Source organism: Cetorhinus maximus, chromosome 29 (genome assembly GCF_964194155.1).
Source record: "Cetorhinus maximus chromosome 29, sCetMax3.hap1.1, whole genome shotgun sequence".
NCBI lineage: Eukaryota > Metazoa > Chordata > Chondrichthyes > Lamniformes > Cetorhinidae > Cetorhinus > Cetorhinus maximus.
In genome coordinates, this window is record NC_135907.1 from 16,458,771 (window position 1) to 16,478,431 (window position 19,661).

Consider the following 19,661-nt stretch of genomic DNA (forward strand, 5'->3'; position numbering starts at 1 on the left):
AAGACATTCAAGGGGTTAATCTGCACAGTTTCGTTTCTGTGAGGTTTGCCAACAATGGTTTGGGGTGATTTTTTTTCATTGTAGTTAACTGTAGTTAAACTGCTATTGTGACTTTGATCATTCTCCCTTTGAACACCAACAGTCTCATTCATACAAACACACATACACACACATACACACACATACACGTGCACACACACTCACAGACATATACACTCACTCACGCACACAGACACACACTTGCACACATACACACGCTTACAGATGCACACACACTTGCTCACACACAGACACATACACACATACATACATACTTGCACACGTACACACACACACACACACACATGCACAACAGACACAAGGATATTCACAGCCAAAACTCGCCAGCTGGTTGTTTAAATATAAACACTACCCCTCTAATGTAACAATATTCCCTGGGATGTCTGTGGTTTTGAGTTGGTGCGTTGGCAAAGGGACCACCCAGCCAGAGACAGGTGGTTGGCCGGACATTGTGACTGGTCTGAGCACCTGTTGTTTCCGAGCTGTTTGTGGTCCCACTGACCCTTCACCCTCAGCTGTGCAATGCCCTCACTGGCCCAGCATTGCCTCTTGGTGGCATCTGGGTGAGGTGGGGGTGGGTATACATGGAGGAGCTGAAAAGGCACAAGGGATTCAAATGACACCATTGCCCCCATAATACCCAAGATGTGAAAACCCCCAGTGACCAATGGGCTGGCCTTGGGCTGGTCTGAAAGCTCGAACCAAGGCGCCCCCTGTTCTCTGGTCAGGGAACAGCAGCTTGAGGAAGATCACGGATGTAACAGAGGGTTAACCGATCTCAACTGGGGTTGGGGAAAGGGGGTGGGAGGGGCAGGAATTGACCTCAGTGCCCTCCTACAAATGCCCAGTTTATAAGGACACCCAAGAAACAGGAGCAGGAGAAGACCATTCGGCCCATCGAGCCTGCTCCGCCCATTCAATACCATCATGGCTGATTTTGGGCTTCAAGCAGCCGCCTGATTGGCCACACCCACAAACACTCACTCCCTCCACCCCCGACGCACAGTAGCAGCAGTATGTACCATCTACAAGATGCACTGCAGGATTCACCAAGGCTCCTTAGTCAGCACCTTCCAAACCCACGACCACTACCATCTAGAAGGACAAGGCCAGCAGACACATGGGAACACCACCACCTGGAAGTTCCCCTCCAAGTCACTCACCATCCTGACTTGGAAATATATCGCCGTTCCTTCACTGTCACTGGGTCAAAACCCTGTAACTCCGTCTCTAATAGCACTGTGGGTGCACCTACAGCACATGGGCTGCAGCGGTTCAAGAAGGCAGCTCACCACCACCTCCTCAAGGGCAACTAGGGATGGTCAATAAATGCTGGCCAAGCCAGAGACACCCACACCCCGTGAATGAATAAAAAAACCCCTCAATTTTCCCGCCCGCTCCCCATATCCCTCAATTCCCTGAGAGACCAAAACTCTGTCTACCCCAACCTTAAATATATTTAATGATGGTTCATCCACAATTTTCTGGGGTAGAGAATTCCAATGATTCAGTGAGTAATTCTCTCAGTTCTTCAGTCAGAAGGTCGTGGGTTCAAGTCACATTCCAGTGACTGGAGTTGAAAATCCAGCCTCACACTCATAGTGAGGTACTGAGGGAGTGAGGTACTGAGGGAGTGCGACACTGAGGGAGTGCGATAGTGAGGGAGTGCGATAGTGAGGGAGTGCGATAGTGAGGGAGTGCGACACTGAGGGAGTGGGGCACTGAGGGAGTGCGATAGTGAGGGAGTGCGATAGTGAGGGAGTGCGACACTGAGGGAGTGGGGCACTGAGGGAGTGCGGTGCTGAGGGAGTGCGATAGTGAGGGAGTGCGATAGTGAGGGAGTGGGGCACTGAGGGAGTGTGATAGTGAGGGAGTGCGATAGTGAGGGAGTGCGACACTGAGGGAGTGGGGCACTGAGGGAGTGCGATAGTGAGGGAGTGCGACACTGAGGGAGTGGGGCACTGAGGGAGTGCGATAGTGAGGGAGTGCGATAGTGAGGGAGTGCGATAGTGAGGGAGTGAGGTACTGAGGGAGTGCAGCACTGTCGGATGAAGAGTCAAACTGAGGACCCGTCGCTGTTTATAATCCGAGAATCTTAACATAAAAATCCAAATCATTTTGTTCACTGGGTGTGAAGTGGGTGCGGATTATTTGTCTGGAGGGAGATTGTTTTCACTGACAGGAGAGTAGAAACCCGAGGAGACGGATTGAAGGTAATTAGCACAAGAAGAATAGTTTTTTTTTACAAACAAACATATGAATTTGGAGCAGGAGGAGGCCATTCGGCCCCTCGAGCCTGTTCTGCCGTCTGATGGGATCACGGCTGGTCTGACTGTGGCCTCAACTCCACTTCCCCCCCCCACCCCCCGATAACCTTTGACCCCCTGGTTAGTCAAGAATCTCGTTCCCTCGGCCTTAAAACCACCCAGCGACCCAGCCTCCCCCGCTCGGCGAGGAAGAGAATTCCACAAACTCACGGCCCTCCTGAGGGATAAAAATCCCTCCTCGGACGGGATTTTCCGGTCCCACCAGCAGGGGGGCGGGATGGGAAAATTTGGCGAGCAGCCAAAAGTCAATGGACTTCCCTCATCGGCCCTGGTCTCCGTCTTAAACCTCGGGAGGCCCCTCGTTTTTAAACTGCGTCCCTGAGTTCGAGTCTCCCCCACAAGAGGAAACATCGTCTCGGCTTCTACCCTGTCCAATCCCCTCAGGATCTCATCCTCAGTAAGATCGGCCCTCGTTCTCCCAAACTCCAATGGATACAGGCCCAACCTGCTCAACCTCTCCTCATAAGACAAATCCCTCATCCCAGGGACGAGTGGAGTGAACATTGCGTGAGCTGCTTCCAATGCAGTTATCTCCCCTTCTTCAGGAAGGGGACCAAACCAGGTCCACATCAGTTCTCCGGTGAGCCACGGTGATGTTGAACTCACTGTGACTGCCGCAGGTTTCAAAAGGGAGTTGGATGACTCATTGAAAAGGGAATATTTGCAGGGCTATGGTGGTGGTGGTGGGGTGGGGGGGGCGGGGGGAGAGAGCAGGGCAGCGGGACTACAACCGTAGCGAGAGCTTGCATTTACATAGTGCCCGTAATGTGGCGAAACACCCCAAGGCGTTTCGCAGCGCATTCGACACTGAGCAGTGGAAGGACCTATCGGGGACCGGTGACCGAGGGTCTGGTCAGAGTGGTGGGTTTTAAGGAGCGTCCTAAAGGATGGGGGTTGCTGGGCGTGGTGGGGGGTGGGGGGACATTAGGGAACCAGATGGGTTTTTATGACAATGTTTCACGGTCACCATCAGACTCTTAACTCCAGATTTTTACTGAATTCAAATTTCACCATTTCACCCACAGCATTGCCCTGGGTCTCTGGAATACAGCGCCACACTACTGCCTCCCTCTGGCCGACCCCATCTAGGATACTGCGTCCAGTTCAGTCAGAGGAGAGCACATGACCCAGTGTGACTTCAGTATAACACAGCCTAAGGCCACAATCAGATCAGACATGATCTTACTGAATGGCTCAAGGGGCCAAATAACCTCCTCCAGCTGCTAATTTATAGGTTGACACGTTTGCGCGTCCATATCTGTAGTGAAACCCCTTCCTTTGCCTTTGTCACCTTCAAGCTCCACTATTCCAATCCCCTCCTTGGCCACCCTCCCACCCTCCACAAGCTTTGCTGCCCGTGTCGTCTGTCGCACAAAGTCCCATCATCGCCTTACTTTGCCCTTTGACAATCTGGTGGTGAACATCCTCAACACTCCAGGGACTTGCCCCTCCCTGTCTCTGTGGCCGACTCCAACCTGTTGTGAGAGGGTCTGACTGGCACTAATCATCTTGTGGTCTCTGTCCCCCTCTCGTGGCCACCACTCACCATTACACCCCACACCTCAACAGGGCTGCTCTCTCTCTCTTCCCTCTGCTCTCAATGGCCAACAGGTACATCTGAAAATCGCACTTCTGCATTCCCAGGGCTTGTTGCAACTGCGCTGAGTTTGCAAATCATTTTTAAAAGAGGTTTTTCTGATCCACTTTTCTGTTCCTGCTTCATTACCACACCCCTGGCCTCATGCTCATGAGAACATAAGAAATAGAAGCAGGAGATCACTCAGCTTATTAGATAATCAATCACCCTCATCAGCCTCTCCCTTTACTCCACCATTGCCTGACTGGGCCCTAAGCTCCAAAACTCCCTCTTTAAACCTCTCTGCTTCTCTCTCTCCCTCTCTCTCTCTCACCCTCTCTCTCTCCCCCTCTCTCTCTCCCCCCCCCTCTCTCTCTCTCCCTCCCTCCCCTTCTCTCTCCCCCTCTCTCTCTCTCCCCTTCTCTCTCTCTCTCTCCCCCTCTCTCTCTCTCTCTCCCTCCCCTTCTCTCTCCCCCTCTCTCTCTCTCTCCCTCCCCTTCTCTCTCCCTCTCTCTCTCTCCTTCCCCTTCCCTCTCTCTCTCCCCCTCTCTCTCTCTCTCTCCCCCTCTCTCTCTCCCCCCCTCTCTCTCTCCCTCCCCTTCTCTCTCCCCCTCTCTCTCTCTCTCCTTCCCCTTCCCTCTCTCTCTCTCTCTCTCTCTCCCTCTCTCTCTCTCTCTCTCTCTCCCTCTATCTCCCTCTCAACCTGCAAAAGCCTCCTCCAAAACCTACCTCATCGGCAAGATCTCTGATGGCCTCCAGTGAAACCCTCTCCCGACACCCCCTCTGTGACTGTTATTGCCCCTATCAACCACCATGGCAAGGTTTCATAAATGTAAGTTGTTGTTGTGGTGCAGGGAATGACGACCCCCACCCCCCAGATGACGCCCCTCCCCCCCCCACTCTGGCTTATTGGCACCCACATACACGCCACCACTCACCCCCCTCGCCAACAAACGACGGGTGAGCTGAGTGCCCATTGCCAAGAAAGAAAGACTTACATTTCTATAGCACCTTTCATGGCCTCAGCTGTCCCAAAGTGCTCGACAGCCAATGATGGAGTTTTGGAGGTGCTGTCACTGTTGTAATGTCGGAGACACTGCGGCCATTTTGTGCACAGCAAGCTCCCACAAACAGCAAAGCGATATTAGCCAATCCGTTTCCAGGGATGTTGATTGAGAGGATAAATACTAACCAGAACAAACTCCTCTTTCAGATAGTGCCATGGGATCTTTTATACCCCCTGAGAGGGCAGACAGCACCTCAGTTTAACAGCTCACCTGGAAAGACAGCACCTCCAACAGTGCTGCACTCCCTCAGACTGTCAGCCCATTTGCCTCAGTCACTGGAGCGGGATTTGAACCCACAGCCTTCTGACCCGGAGTCACTGCTGCTCACTGAGCCACAACTGGCTGTGGTTAACCCCGTCCTCACCCTGACTCCTACACCTTCCCCACGGGCACTGGTTGGTGATCACGGGCACTGGTTGGTGATCACGGGCACTGGTTAGTGATCACAGGCACTGGTTGGTGATGGAGGCGGGGGTCACGGAATATTTTTAAGGTGGAGGTGGATAAATTCCTGTTAGGCGAGGGAATCAATGGTTATGGGGGTTGGGGGGTGGGTAGATGGGAATGTGGAACTCGAGACGCAAACAGATCAGCCATGACCTTATTGAGTGGCAGAGCAGGCTCAAGGGGCCGAATGGCTCCTATTTCGTGCGTTGGCATGGCCACGGGCACAGAATCACAGAACCACACAGTGCAGAAGAGGCCCTTTGGCCCATCGAGTCTGAACCGACACCCTGGATGGTGATCAAGGGCATTCAGGCCCTCTCTCCGAGACTGGAACCTTGCCCTGATCCCATCCTCGCTCTCTCCCCTTGCAGGCTCAGGACCTCCCCCCCCAGGACGTGTTTCAGACCCACCGCCCCATCCCACTGGGAAACAGAATTCCCGCGGGCGCCGGGGAATCCGAGAGGGAAAGAGAAGCCGTGAAAGCGCTCGGTACGTTGGGCAGCGCCTGCAGGGAAGGGAGGGAGCTCCACGGAATCTAACTGAGCGTCAGGTCAGGCCGAAGCGACGCAATTTTGTTAAAGGGCCAGTGGATATAAATGGGGGCAGCATCTGAACTTCTCTTATACTCGTCTGACCCAGAACTCGCTGAGCTCGAGGGTCTTGGAGGCTGCAAAAAGGAAGTTGATGATTTCAAAAGGAATTGAGATGGTCGGTTAAAGGAAACAAACCTGCAGAGGGTTCTGGGCAGGTTATGGGGATCGAGTGGGGGAGTGGGACTGACTGGGTTGCTCCGGGGTGGGGAGGGGGGGGCAAGCATGGATTCAGTGGGCCGAATGGCCTCCTCCTGTGCCATAAATAACTCAATGACTACGAAAGGCCAATAAACATTTGTGCACCGATTTAAAAACACTATTTCTTTCATTCAGAAATTCTCGGTTTATTCTGCGGCTCTGAGGGGTGTCCTTGCTGAGCTGGGGGGGTGGGGGGGTGGGGGTGTGGGGTGGGTGGGGGTTGGGGTGTGGGGGGGTGGGGAGTCAGTGTGTCGGTGCCAAGCGTCTGTTGTACGCCACTGCCCTCTTGTGGTTTGAGATGGAGCAGCGCCGACAGGATCAGCTCCGACATTTAGACATTGGACATCTGACATTATTGTCAGTCTGATAAAGAACAGGCAGAGCAGCGACTGAGGAACTGAGAGTGTGAAGAGCAGGAGGCAGAAAGACAAAATGAAAGAAAGCGGTAGCGGGTGAGAGAGACAGAGCGAGAGAGGCAGAGAGGGAGAGAGACAGGGGGAGAGACACAGGGGGAGAGACGTAGAAGGAGAGACAGGTCAAGAGAGAGACAGAGAGAGAAACATGGAGAAACACAGTGGGAGAAACACAGTGGGAGAGACACTGAGGGAGAGACAGAGAGAGAGACACAAAGAGAGAGACAGAGGGAGAAATACAGAGAGAGACACAGAGGAAGAGACACACAGAGAGAGACACAGGGAAAGACACAGAGAAGAGAGACAGAAAGAGAGAGAGAGAGACAGAGGGAGGGGCACAGAGGGCGAGACAGACAGAGAAATACAGAGAGAGACACAGGGAGGAGAGACAGACAGAGAGAGAGAGAGAGGGACAGAGGGAGAGACACAGAGGCAGCAAGTCAGAAAGAGAGAACAAGAGATAGAGACTGAGTTCAGGTTGAAAGGTCGATCAGGAGAGAGGCAGACAGCAAGGGGCAGAGGCAAAATGATGGACAAAGTGAGAAAGAGAATCAGATAGACAGACATTTGGACTCAGCAGGTTTGGCAGCATCTGTGGAGAGAGAAACAGGGTTAATGTTTCAAGTCCAATATGATTCTTATTCAGAATATTCGACTCGCAAAGTTAACTCTGTTCCTCTCTCCACAGACGTTGACGGACGTGCTGAGCTTTTCCAGCATTTCCTGTTTCCAGCACCCGTAGATTTTGCCTTTATTTTGGATTTTTGCCCTCAGGAAATTGGGGGGTTATGGGGAGGGGCGGGAAGGTGGGGGTGAGCAACACCTCCGATGCTTCTTTCAGTAATTCCTTTAAATCTGCGCCCTCTCCTTCTTGATCCTTCCACCAGCGGGGAACAGTGTCTCCCTCACTACTCTGTCCGGACCCCTCATGATTTTGAACCACTCGAGCAAACCTCCTCCCAACCTTTTCTTCTCGAAAACTGCAGCTTTGCTAATCTATCCTCTGGGCTGAAGTCTCTCCATCCAAGAGTTCAGGTCAATGATGAAGAGGGAAAAAAAAAAGACTTGCATTTATATAGCGCCTTTCAGGCCCTTAGGATGTCCCAAAGTGCCAATGAGGTATTTTTGAAGTGTAGTCACTGTTATGGCAGCCACTTTGTGCACAGCAAGCTCCCACAAACAACAATGGTCTATTTTGGTGATACTGGTTGAGAGAGGGACTCCCCTGGTCTTCATCAAACAGGATATTTTACCTGGTGAGGTGAGAGTGACTGCCCTGGACATCAAGGCAGCATTCGACCGAGTGTGGCATCAAGGAGCCCCAGCAAAACTGGAGTCAATGGGAATCAGAGGGAAAACTCTCCGCTGGTTGGATTCATACCCAGCACAAAGAAAGATGGTTGTGGTTGTTGGAGGTCAGTCATCTCAGCTCCAGGACATCACTGCAGGAGTTCCTCAGGGTAGTGTCCTCGGCCCAACCAACTTCAGCTGCTTCAGCAATGACCTTCCTTCCATCATAAGGTCAGAAGTGGGGATGTTCACTGATGATTGCACAATGTTCAGCACCATTCGCGACTCATCAGATACTGAAGCAGTCCATGTCCAAATGCAGCAAGACCTGGACAATATCCAGGCTTGGGCTGACAAGTAACATTCGCGTCACACAAGTGCCAGGCAATGACCATCCCTAATAAGAGAGAATTCAGACATCGCCCCTTGATATTCAATGTCATTACCATGCTGAGTCCCTCATTATCAACATCGTGGGGGTTACCATTGACCAGAAACTGAACTGGACCAGCCATATAAATACTGTGGCTACAAGAGCAGGTCAGAGGCTCGGGATTGTGCAACGAATAACTCACCTCCTGACTCCCCAAAGCCTGTTCACCATCTACAAGGCACAAGTCAGGAATACTCTCCACTTGCCTGGATGAGTGCAGCTCCCACAACACTCAAGAAGCTCGACACCGTCCAGGACAAAGCAGCCCCGCTTGATTGGCACCACATCCACAAACATTCACTCCCTCCAGCACCGACAGACAGGGTGAAAAAAGGAGAGGAGTGAGAGGAGTGCAGTTTGATGGAGTTTCTGTACAGTTAACAGTTTGTGTGGGACAGTTACTAACTGTGGGGGTTGAAGCTGCTGTGTAATTAGATACTGTCAGGATTATTAATAGCTGCAGGAGGATTAGTGTATGGGTGTTGGGTGGCCATTGCTAATCGGAATCCTGATGAGACCCAGAGGTTGGCAGACACCTGCACTCAGACTAATATAGCCTCACTCCCCACCCCCTCCCCCATGTTGAACCTCCCCCTCATGAAGCTCACTCCCATCCCAAAATGGCCCATTCTTCCCTCCCTGGGTTCGTGAGAATTGGTGGGCGTGTGAGAGAGGAATATTGAAGCTCATGGTCATTACACACACACAGGCACACACACACACACAGACACAGGCACACACACACACACACAGACACAGGCACACACACACACACACACACAGGTACACACAGACACAGGCACACACACACACACACACACAGGTACACACGCACACAGACACACACACTCAGACACACACGCGTGCACACACGCACACAGACAGACACACACACAGGCAGACATGCACACAATAGCAGACAGACGCACACACACACACATCCACACACACAGGCAGACATGCACACACATGCAGTCAGACACACGCACACACAGATGCATGCACACAGACATGCACGCACGCATGCACACACACACACACACACACAGACACCCCCCCACACACACAGACAGACAGACATAGACACACATATACACACACATACAGACACGCAGGCACACAGACAGACACATGGAGACACATAGACACAGACACAAACACAGACAGGCACAAAGACAGACAGACACACAGACATATATATACACACACACGGCAGACACAGACACCCACACACACATGCGCAACAGGCACACACATAGAGACACACATATACACATATACACACACGGAGACACACAAATGAAGACTCGTACAGACACACAGACAGACACACATATGAACAGACACACACTCCCACACACAATTCATATTCACACACAATCACACAGACACACACTCAGAGACACAGAGACACTCAGACATACTGTCGCGGAAATCGGAGTGAACACTCAGACCCAGGAGGTTTGTCTCGGAAGCCTTTATTAATCGTGATATCACGGAGAGCCCAGTAGCATACAAGGTAGCTAGCTGACACTCTGAGGAAGCATCAGACTACACAAATACTTATAGTAGAAGTTGTACATATCAAAAGAGCTTGAAGGTGATAAGACTGTCTAACTTTCAATGATCAATTACATTGAGCTTTGGCATGCAACACACAATTAGTCTACTCTAAATTTATGACTATACAGGATATTGGGGGAAGCTCACGTAGTAATAAAAAGTGAGACAGAGAATAGATAACCATGCTTGACCTTATCTTTAGTGCTAGGGGGTGTACACACTAGAGAATAGATAACCATTGCTAGATCCTGGGGGCAGACATCCCAGCCCCGTCTCAAGGACTCCAGGAAGCCTGTTTGTGACACTCCCCTTTCTCCCCTCCTGCTCAATTAGCTGGCAGCTGCAGGTGTACCTGCTAGAACAAAAGAGGGAACTGTGCTGTAGTATTCCACTACGGTTTTAACTGTTTAACCCTTAGTTGTCCTGTAGATGTATTTTATTCTTCCACACATACAGATCACATCAAGCAAATATAAGGACATGAACACACACAGGCGCTCACAGTCACACACATACACTCCCAAACACATGAGTCCTCATTCAGTTATGCACACATTGACTACATTCTAATACCCACACACACACAGGCCCAGCCACACCCACACACACACAAACACCCAAACACACACCTGCACAGAAACACATGAACACGCAGACACAGTGGTTCTTTCCAATGGGGCTCAGTGCATACTGATGATGAAGGCTTATTGACCTGAAAGGTTAACTCTGTTTCTTTCTCCACAGATGCTGTCGGACCTGATGAGTGTTTCCAGTGTTTTTGGTTTTTATTTCAGCACCTGCAGTGTTTTGCTGTTGTGTCTCCTGAATGTTCACCCCTCCCCGGCCAGCTCACCACCACCGAGGGCAAGTATTGCCCCCTGTACTGGCAGCTGAGGACCATTGGCTCAAAAGCCTCACTTGGCAGTGGATTGACACACTGAACCTGCTGGGCCCCATCTGCTAATGGTATATCAATTATATTGTTAAGATACACAGGTTAAAAGGAATTACTTAATTAAGTACCTAGAGCACTTGTAAAGAGAGACTGCTGGAACAGTGGGGGCTTGGTAGGTAGGAAACAAACATATGTAATGCCGCATTCTGTAAATAAACCAACGATCAAGAAAAGTATTAGTGCCCAGTTTAATACTTTTCCAACTGTCTTGGACATGGATTAACATTGTCTTTCAAGAAAGTTTCCGCTTGCCAACTCTTGAGCCCTGGAATCGTGGCAGGGACCCTGAGAGCATGGGTGTTTCCACCAGGCATTAGGAACCGGTGATGTTAATTACATTCACCGTGTTCACATTCACAATCTTTTACCATAGTTACAAGGGCATTCTAATTACATGGAATTTACTGGAACTGTATGAAACACTAGACAAGCCACAACTGGAATACTGCGCGCAGTTCTGGTCACCATACTATAGGAAAGATGTCATCTTACATATCACTGAAAAGAGAGACATGTTGTCAAAGTTTTTCATCTTGCACTCACCAGGACCAATGCAAGAATGCCAAATTTCAAACGATCACAACAATTTATATTACAGGAGAAAAGGGTGCTGATTGGTTGGCAAGTTGACTCTGATTAGCCGAGGTGTTGCCATGGAAAAAGCAATAGGGAACTATAGGCTCCCCAAGCTCCTGGGTAATTCAAAAAAGGTGCAAGGCTTGGACATATTCCTTTTGTCTGCACAGAACTGGTCCCTGTGTATGAATGTACATTGCTTCTAGCAAGCACAAATGAGCCACATTATGAGCCACGGCTGATTAACTTAAAATAGTTGTTAAAGTAGTTATTAACGTACTCAGGAGTTGAATTTCCAACCAGTCTCCTGTAGTATAAATTGTCATTGTTTGAAATTTGGCATTCTTGTATTTATCCTAATGAGTGCAACACAATAAGCTTAGACAACATGTTTCTACAGGAATGTTAAAGATTTATGAGGATGTTGCCTGGATTGGAGAATTTTAGTTATGAGGAAAGATTGGACAGGATGGGGTTGTTCTCTTTGGAACAGAGGAGGCTGAGGGAAGACCTCACTGAAGTCATGAGGGAGTCTAGAGAGAGTGGATTGGAAATCCCTATTCCCCTTGTTTGAGGAGTCCTTAATCAGGGGGCATAGACTTAGGGCAAGAGGTGGAAGGCTTAAAGGCGATATGGGGGCAAAGATTTTCACCCAGTGGGTGGTGGGGATCTGGGATTCATTTCCTGAAAGAAACTCATAATATTGAAAAAGTACCTGGATACAGTGACAAAACATACAAAGCTACAGATCAAGAGCCGGAAAGTGGGATTAGGCTGGATGGCTAACACCTGCCTCTGTACCTCCTGCCTCCTCACTGTCCAAGGCCCCATATACTCCCTCCAGGTGAAGCAGAGATTCACTTGCACTCCGTTCAATTTATACCACTGTATCGCACTGCTCACAACGCAGTCTCCTCTACACTGGGGAGACCAAACGCAGACTGGGTGACTGCTTTGCGGAACAACTGCACTCAGTCCACAAGCACGACCCTGACCTAGCCAGCCGCTTGCCATTTCAGTTCATCATCACGCTCACATCTCTGTCCTCGGCCTGCTGCAATGTTCCAGTGAAGCCCAAAGTGAGTTGGAGCAAGAGCACCTCATCTTCACCTCACTTTAAAGCCTTCTGAACTCACATTGGGTTCAACAACTTCAGACCATGAACTCTATCCTCCATTTTGTATTTTTTTCCCCCCAGTGCCAGTCTGCATCTTGTTCTCATGTTTTGCTTTTAGACAGCACTGACCTTTATTCTGCTATTAACACCTACTCTGGACCAACGCTTTGTTCCTTGACTACAACCATTACCACTCTCTTTGACTTTTGTTGCATGACATCTTTGTCGCTTAATCTCCCCTCGTCCTCTAACCTATCCCTGACCTTCCCTTTTAGCTCCACCTACCCCTCCCCCCTATTTCAACAGCAGAAACCCCATCACATTCCAGCCTCTCAGTTCTGAAGAAGAGTATATCGGACTCTGTGTCTCTTTCCACAGATGCTGCTAAGGCCTGTCACATTTTCCCAGCGCTCTCTCTTTTTATTTCAGATCCCCAGCATCTTGCTTTTAGCTTAGGCTGGATGGCTGCTTGTTGGCCAGCACAGGCATGATGGAATGAATGGCCTCCTTCTGTGCTGGAAGCCTCTCTGATTCGATGAGGTACAGGCAGATACGGGGATTGATGGAAGAAACAGGGTGTGGAGCCGCTTGCTTCTTATCACCGGGGCTCTGAGGCATCAGGGGTGAGGGAGAGGGCAGCCAATTCCCCTGTGTTTCTTATTTTTAAGAATCGCTTGGCAGATATTTGGTCCCAAGGTAAAAAGGAAAGAGAACATCCATTTATCTAAGTGCCTCTCAAGACAGGACAGGGGACTGCTGTGAGGGAGACAGATTAGCTCTGGCTATTGACAATAGTGGTTAAAGAGTATAGACATGACCATAGCCCATGTTTAACACGTCTGTTCAGGATTCCTTCTCCTTTACTTTCACTGAGGTGTTAATTAATTAACTTAAATGGAGGTTTTTTTTATTCATTCTTGGGATGTGGGCTTCGCTGGCTAGACCAACATTTATTGCCCATCCCTAATTGCCCCTTGAGAAGGTGGTGGTGAGCTGCCTTCTTGAGCCGCTGCAGTCCATGTGGTGTAGATACACCCACAGTGCCGCTAGGGAGGGAGTTCCAGGATTTTGACCCAGTGACAATGAAGGAACGGCGATATATTTCCAAGTCAGGATGGCGAGTGGCTTGGAGAGGAACTTCCAGGTGGTGATGCTCCCATCTATCTGCTGCCCTTATCCTTCCAGATAGTAGAAGTTTGTGGGTTTGGAAGGTGCTGTCGAAGGAGCCTTGGTGAGTTGCTGCAGTGCATCTTGTAGATGGTACACACACTGCTGCTACTGTGCGTCGGTGGTGGAGGGAGTGAATGTTGAAGGTGGTGGATGGGGTGCCAATCAAGCGGGCTGCTTTGTCCTGGATGGTAACAAGCTCCTTGAGTATTGAGGGAGCTGCACTCATCCAGGCAAGTGGGGAGTATTCCATCACGCACATGACTTGTACCTTGTAGATGGTGGACAGGCTTTGGGGAGCCAGGAGGTGAGTTACCTGTCACATGATCCCTAGCCTCTGACCTACTCTTGCAGCCACAGTATTTATATGGCTAGTCCAGTTCAGTTCCTGGTCAATGATAACCCCCAGGATGTTGATAGTAGGGGATTCAGTGATGATAATGCCATTGAATGTCAAGGGGCGATGGTTGGATTCTTTCTTGTTGGAGATGGTCATTGCCTGGCACTTGTGTGGTGCGAATGTTACTTGCCACTTGTCAGTCCAAGTCTGGATATTGTCCAAGTCTTGCTGCATTTAGACTTGGGCTGCTTCAGTATCTGAGGAGTCATGAATGGTTCTAACATTGTGCAATCATCAGTGAACATCCCCGCTTCTGACCTTATGATGGAAGAAAGGTCATTGATGAAGCAGCTGAGGATGGTTGGGCCGAGGACACTACCCTGAGGAACTCCTGCAGTGATGTCCTGGAGCTGAGATGACTGATCTCCAACAACCACAACCATCTTCCTTTGTGCTAGGTATGAATCCAACCAGCAGAGAGTTTTCTCCCTGATTCCCATTGACACCAGTTTTGCTAGGGCTCCTTGATGCCACACTCGGTCAAATGCAGCCTTGATGTCAAGGGCAGTCACTCTCACCTCACCTCTTGAGTTCAGTTCTTTTGTCCATGTTTGGACTAACGTTGTAATGAGGTCAGGAAGTGAGTGGCCCTGGCAGAACTGGGTGTTAATAGACCAAAAGGGATCAGAGGCTTGTGCAGAGTTGCGGTAGCAATATAATTTTCTTGGATTCTGTTCTGTCATGGCGAATGCTTTTGTAAAGGGGCCAAGAACTCTTAGACTCCAGGAAATGGGAGTCTTTTATTGAACACCTAGGGAGTATTGTTGTGTTCAATGGTTCAGTATTTCTGTGTTTAATTATGAGTCAGGTAAGTGATCTATGCTCACTGTGCTCGATTGGTTAAGCCTGGGTGCTGATTCGGAGCAAAGTAAACAGACACCACAGAAGCTACTAGAAGCTGAGCTGTAAGCATGAGTGCTGATATTTTGTGATTGCAGAGATATTTTAAAACTCATGTAAATAAAGCTGTTGCACACTTAGAAACTAGTGTCATCTCTACATTTCTCTGGGATATACAGAATGCACAACTGATGTCTCAAAGTGTTTCACGCCGCAGAGACAACACATAATCCAGGCTGACACTCCCGTGCAGTACCGTGGGAGTGCTGCACTGTCGGGGGTGCCATATTTCAGATGAGATGTTAAAACAGGTGGATGTAAACGATCCCATTGGCGCTATTTTGAAGAAGAGGAGGGAAGTTACCCCTGGCGCCTTGGCCAATATTTACCCCTCAATCAATGTCAGAAAAACAGATGACCTGGGCCACAATGATGCTGCTGTCTGTGGGAGCTTGCTGTCCGTAAATTGGCTGCCGCGTTTCCTACATTTCAACAGCGACCACACTTTAAAAGTCCTTCAGTGGTTGCAAAGCACTTTGGGACACCTTGAGGTCATGTAAGGTGCTAAATAAATGCAGGCGTTTCTTTTTTTTTCTATCCATAGTTAATCTCCAGCTCATGACCTTATAAGTTTTCACTGGAGGATCAGGCCCGGAGGGGGGTGGGAGGGGAAACAGAGATGTTCCGAATGTTCCCTTTAGCCAATCCAGGCACATGGGCTGTGCTGGAAACTCTGTCGAGCCCGTTGTCGTTGTCCGAGATGGGAAGGATTCGTGAGAAGGAGTCACACTGCTAAAAATAGCCAGTTAGCGTGGGTCAGGTTGGGGAATGCACCCTGATAAGCTGCACCCTTTAGTTCTGTCACCTGGGAGGGGGAAGGGACCTCAGGATGACAATAGTTGTTCTTGCCTCAGAGAGAGTAATGTAGCCTATACCTCCGCCCCCATCCCAATATGTTTCCATGCTGGGTTAGGTGTGAGATGTGAGCCTTGACCTCAGTGTTTCCAGTTGGTAGTCTCATGGGCAAAGGAAGGGGTTGGGGGGGTGGGGGAGATGATTCTTAAGGAAACCAGCCACCTCCTGATGGTTGTCTAGTGACCCCAATCCTGTTGGAGAAATCGAGTGTGTGTGTGTGTCAGGTAAGACCACCAACAACAGCTTACATTTATATAGCCCCCCCCTTAACATCCTGAGGCGCCTCACAGGGTTTAATTTGACACCAAGCCACCTAAAAGCTTGGTCAATGGCGGGGATTTGGAGGAAGAAAGAGAGGCAGAGGTTCAGGGAGGGAATTCCAGAGCTTAGGGCCCAGGTAGTTGAAGGCGAGGCCACCAGTGGTACCACGGTTAAAATCAAGGATGCACAAGAGGCTGGAATTGGAGATATCTTCAGAGGGTTGTAGGGCCAGAGGAGATTACACAGAGGATATTTCCCCTTGTGGAGGGGTCTAGAACTAGGGAGCACAGTTTAAAAATGAAGCTTCTCCCACTAAAGACTGAGATGAGGAGAAATTTTCTCCCACTGAGGGTTGTTATTATGTAGAATTTTCTTCCCCAGAGAGCAGTGGAGGCTGGGTCATTGAATACATTCAAGGGTGAGTGAGACAGATTTTTGATCGACAAGGGAGTCAAGGGTTATGGGGAACAGGCAGGAAAGTGGAGTTAAGGCCACAATCAGATGAGCCATGGTCTTAGTGAAAGGCAGCACAGGGTCACTGGGCCAAATGGCCTGCTCCTGCTCCTAAAGATCTTGTGAGATGGTGCTATTTACATATTCAACATTAACCCTCAATTTTAAAATCCCTCCATGGCCTCAACCCCTTGCGATCTCTGCAATCTCCTCCAGCCCTACAACCCTCTGAGATCCCTGCTCTCCCACAATTCCAGCCTCTTGGGCATCCTCGATTTTAATCGCTGCGCCTTGCCTTAGCTACCTGGGCCCTAATCTCTGGAATTCCCTCCCTAAGCCTCTCCTCTTCTCTTTTCTCCTTTAAGACACTCCTCCAAATCTCCCTCATTGAGAGTTCTTGGTCACCTGCCCTCGGTGTCAAATCTTATTGGATAACCCTTTAGATGGTGCGAAAGGGTTAATGCTGGATGTGTAAATAGACAGTCTACATCCATCAGTAATATAAGATCACATGACGACAGAGTATGTTGAGAGACAGTTCCATGTAGAGCCTCGTGCTAAGCCTTGTATTGGACATAGTTAATAGAATGTTTATTAAAAGGTAAAGTTTTCCAACAGTCTTGCTTCCAACAGCCTCTATTGATCCTGACCAAGGACAACCTCATCTAAGATCCACAACGATGCTAACAGAATGCTTAATAAAGTTAGCCAGCTCCTGATGGCTGCCTAGTGACCTCAATCCCACTGGAGAAATTGGGTGTGGCTGTCGGGTAAGACCAACAACAACAACAACTTGCATTTATGTGGCACCCACTTTGCTTCAAGTCCCAAGGTGCTTCACGGGGGCGTTATCCAATAAGATTTGACACCGAGGACAGGTGGCCAAGAACTTGATCAATGAGGGAGATTTGGAGGAGCATCTTAAAGGAGGAAAGAAAGGAGGAGAGGCTTAGGGAGGGAATTCCAGAGATTAGGGCCCAGGTAGATAAGGCAAGGTGCAGCGGTTAAAATCGAGGATGCACAGGAGGCTGGAATTGTGGGAGAGCAGGGATCTCAGAGGGGTTGTAGGGCTGGAGGAGATTGCAGTGATCGGCGAGGGGTGAGGCCATGGAGGGATTTCAAAATCGAGGGGTAGTCAGATTGGGCCCTGCTGAATAACCCAACCCTTTAGGCTACAGGCTTGAAGAGCGACAAGGGTGCGGAAGGTTCTAGAGAGGACTCGCGGAACCTGTAACCTCAATAAGGAGCTTGTTCCCTCAGGAGAAGATTGGTGAGGTTTGGGATAAAGCAGAATAAATCACTGAGTCACACGACCGGAACAAGAGGGAGATTTTCCAACCCTCTCCCATTTTAATAATTTATCACAGGTTCATATTCCGTATGGAGCACCCAGCATCGAATTCCACCACCCACCCCGGCCCCACCAAAACAGGCAGCACGGGCGCGCCCAGTTTAATGAGACAAAAATGAGCAAATTTTGATATAAATACTGACACAACAATAGGCCAGTAGCAGGGCCACAGAGAAAAAGTAATTGGAGGGTTGAATTTAAACCGAGCAGTTTTATTCTTTGAGTCTCATTAGAGATTGGAGACTCAATGCATGTGGGATTGGATTGAAAACTAGAAGTAAGACAGGTTATACCAGGATCCGATCACTTTGGGGGCATGGGGCAGGGAGACCCATTAGCTCTGGGTATCGACAACAGTGGTTAAAGAGTATGGGAATGATTGTCGCCAATGTTTAACAGGCCCGTGCTGCATTCCTCCTTTATTTTTGTGGAGGTGTTAATTAATGAACTTAAAATGAAGGGCTTGATGAGGGTTAATACTGACCGAGAGGGGTCAGAGGCTTGTGCAGAGTGCTTTCTGTAACGGAGAAAGTAGCATTTTCCAAGGGAAAGGCATCGAGTCGGTCAATGAGGAGACTGGGCCTCAATCAGCCTGTACAAGCCTGGGCCTAACAGTGAGGGCCCCCCCGCTCCCACAACCCCCACCCTCACCAATCCTCTTCACCAGCCCGGAGGTGGAAGTCCCCTCGCTCAACCCCCAGTCCTTTATCTCGGTTCGTTCCCAGGCAAAGCCGGCCTACCGTTGCCAGCTGATAGTTGGGTGGTGGTGGTAGGCTTCAGTGTCTCGCTAGGCCCCGTGAGGCCGGTGAAGAGTCATCCAGCCTCGGCTCAAACCGGGGTCAGGCGTGGGCCCCGGGCAGGGTCAGGGTGGTGGGCCCTCCCCTTAAAAGGGGGCCCCAGTGAAGCGTTCAGGTATTTCAAAGGCCGGCTGCATTTAACAGGCGAGTCCTTGGAAATCTTCGTGATGGGTTGGGGTTTGGCTCCCGAGGGAAGATGAGGGGGAGGCTGAGGGCCATTGGGGTTTACCCCCCCTCTCCTATGCAATGGATTCTGTGTTGTTACAAGGGGCTCACTTGGGGTAAGTTTCGAACTTTGGGGATTTCTTTAAAAAAAATGATCAGCGACACAGTTCATCAGCGCAAAGCGTTACAGGCAGAGGTGTGAAGTGGCATCTGTTTCCAAACAGCTGGCCCTCTGGCCTCCAGACCACACACTGACAGAACTAATGCTCTGGCTGCTCGAAGATGTTTGCGACGGATCTGAAAGAGAAAAGATCATGAATCCAAATCGCCCCCGATCAGAACAATGCTGCCATTCACTGAATCTGAAACTGGGGAACATTCACAGCAAAAAACCTGCTGTACGGATCCCATCACCACATTCCCATCACTCCATTCCCATCACTCCATTCCCATCACTCCATCCCCATCACTCACTCCATTCCCATCACTCCATTCCCATCACTCCATCCCCATCACTCCATTCCCATCACTCCATTCCCATCACTCCATCCCCATCACTCCATTCCCATCACTCCATTCCCATCACTCCATTCCCATCACTCACTCCATTCCCATCACTCACTCCATTCCCATCACTCCATTCCCATCACTCCATTCCCATCACTCCATTCCCATCACTCCATTCCCATCACTCACT

The 19,661-nt window shown here is 49.8% G+C and overlaps 2 protein-coding genes across 2 annotated transcripts in view; both read right to left on the reverse strand.

Annotated features, from left to right (window-relative positions):
- The window catches only part of LOC144669307 (carnitine O-palmitoyltransferase 1, liver isoform-like), a 534,090-nt gene that overhangs the window by 164,398 nt on the left and 350,031 nt on the right, over positions 1-19,661 (reverse strand). The gene's annotated exons all lie outside the window — the stretch shown is intronic.
- Positions 18,659-19,661, reverse strand: part of LOC144669504 (uncharacterized) — a 39,134-nt gene continuing 38,131 nt past the window's right edge. The window contains exon 6 of the mRNA XM_078531969.1: positions 18,659-19,261. Within this exon, the coding sequence (XP_078388095.1) occupies positions 19,225-19,261 (37 nt within the window). The 3' untranslated portion in view covers positions 18,659-19,224. The remainder of the gene's footprint in view (positions 19,262-19,661) is intronic.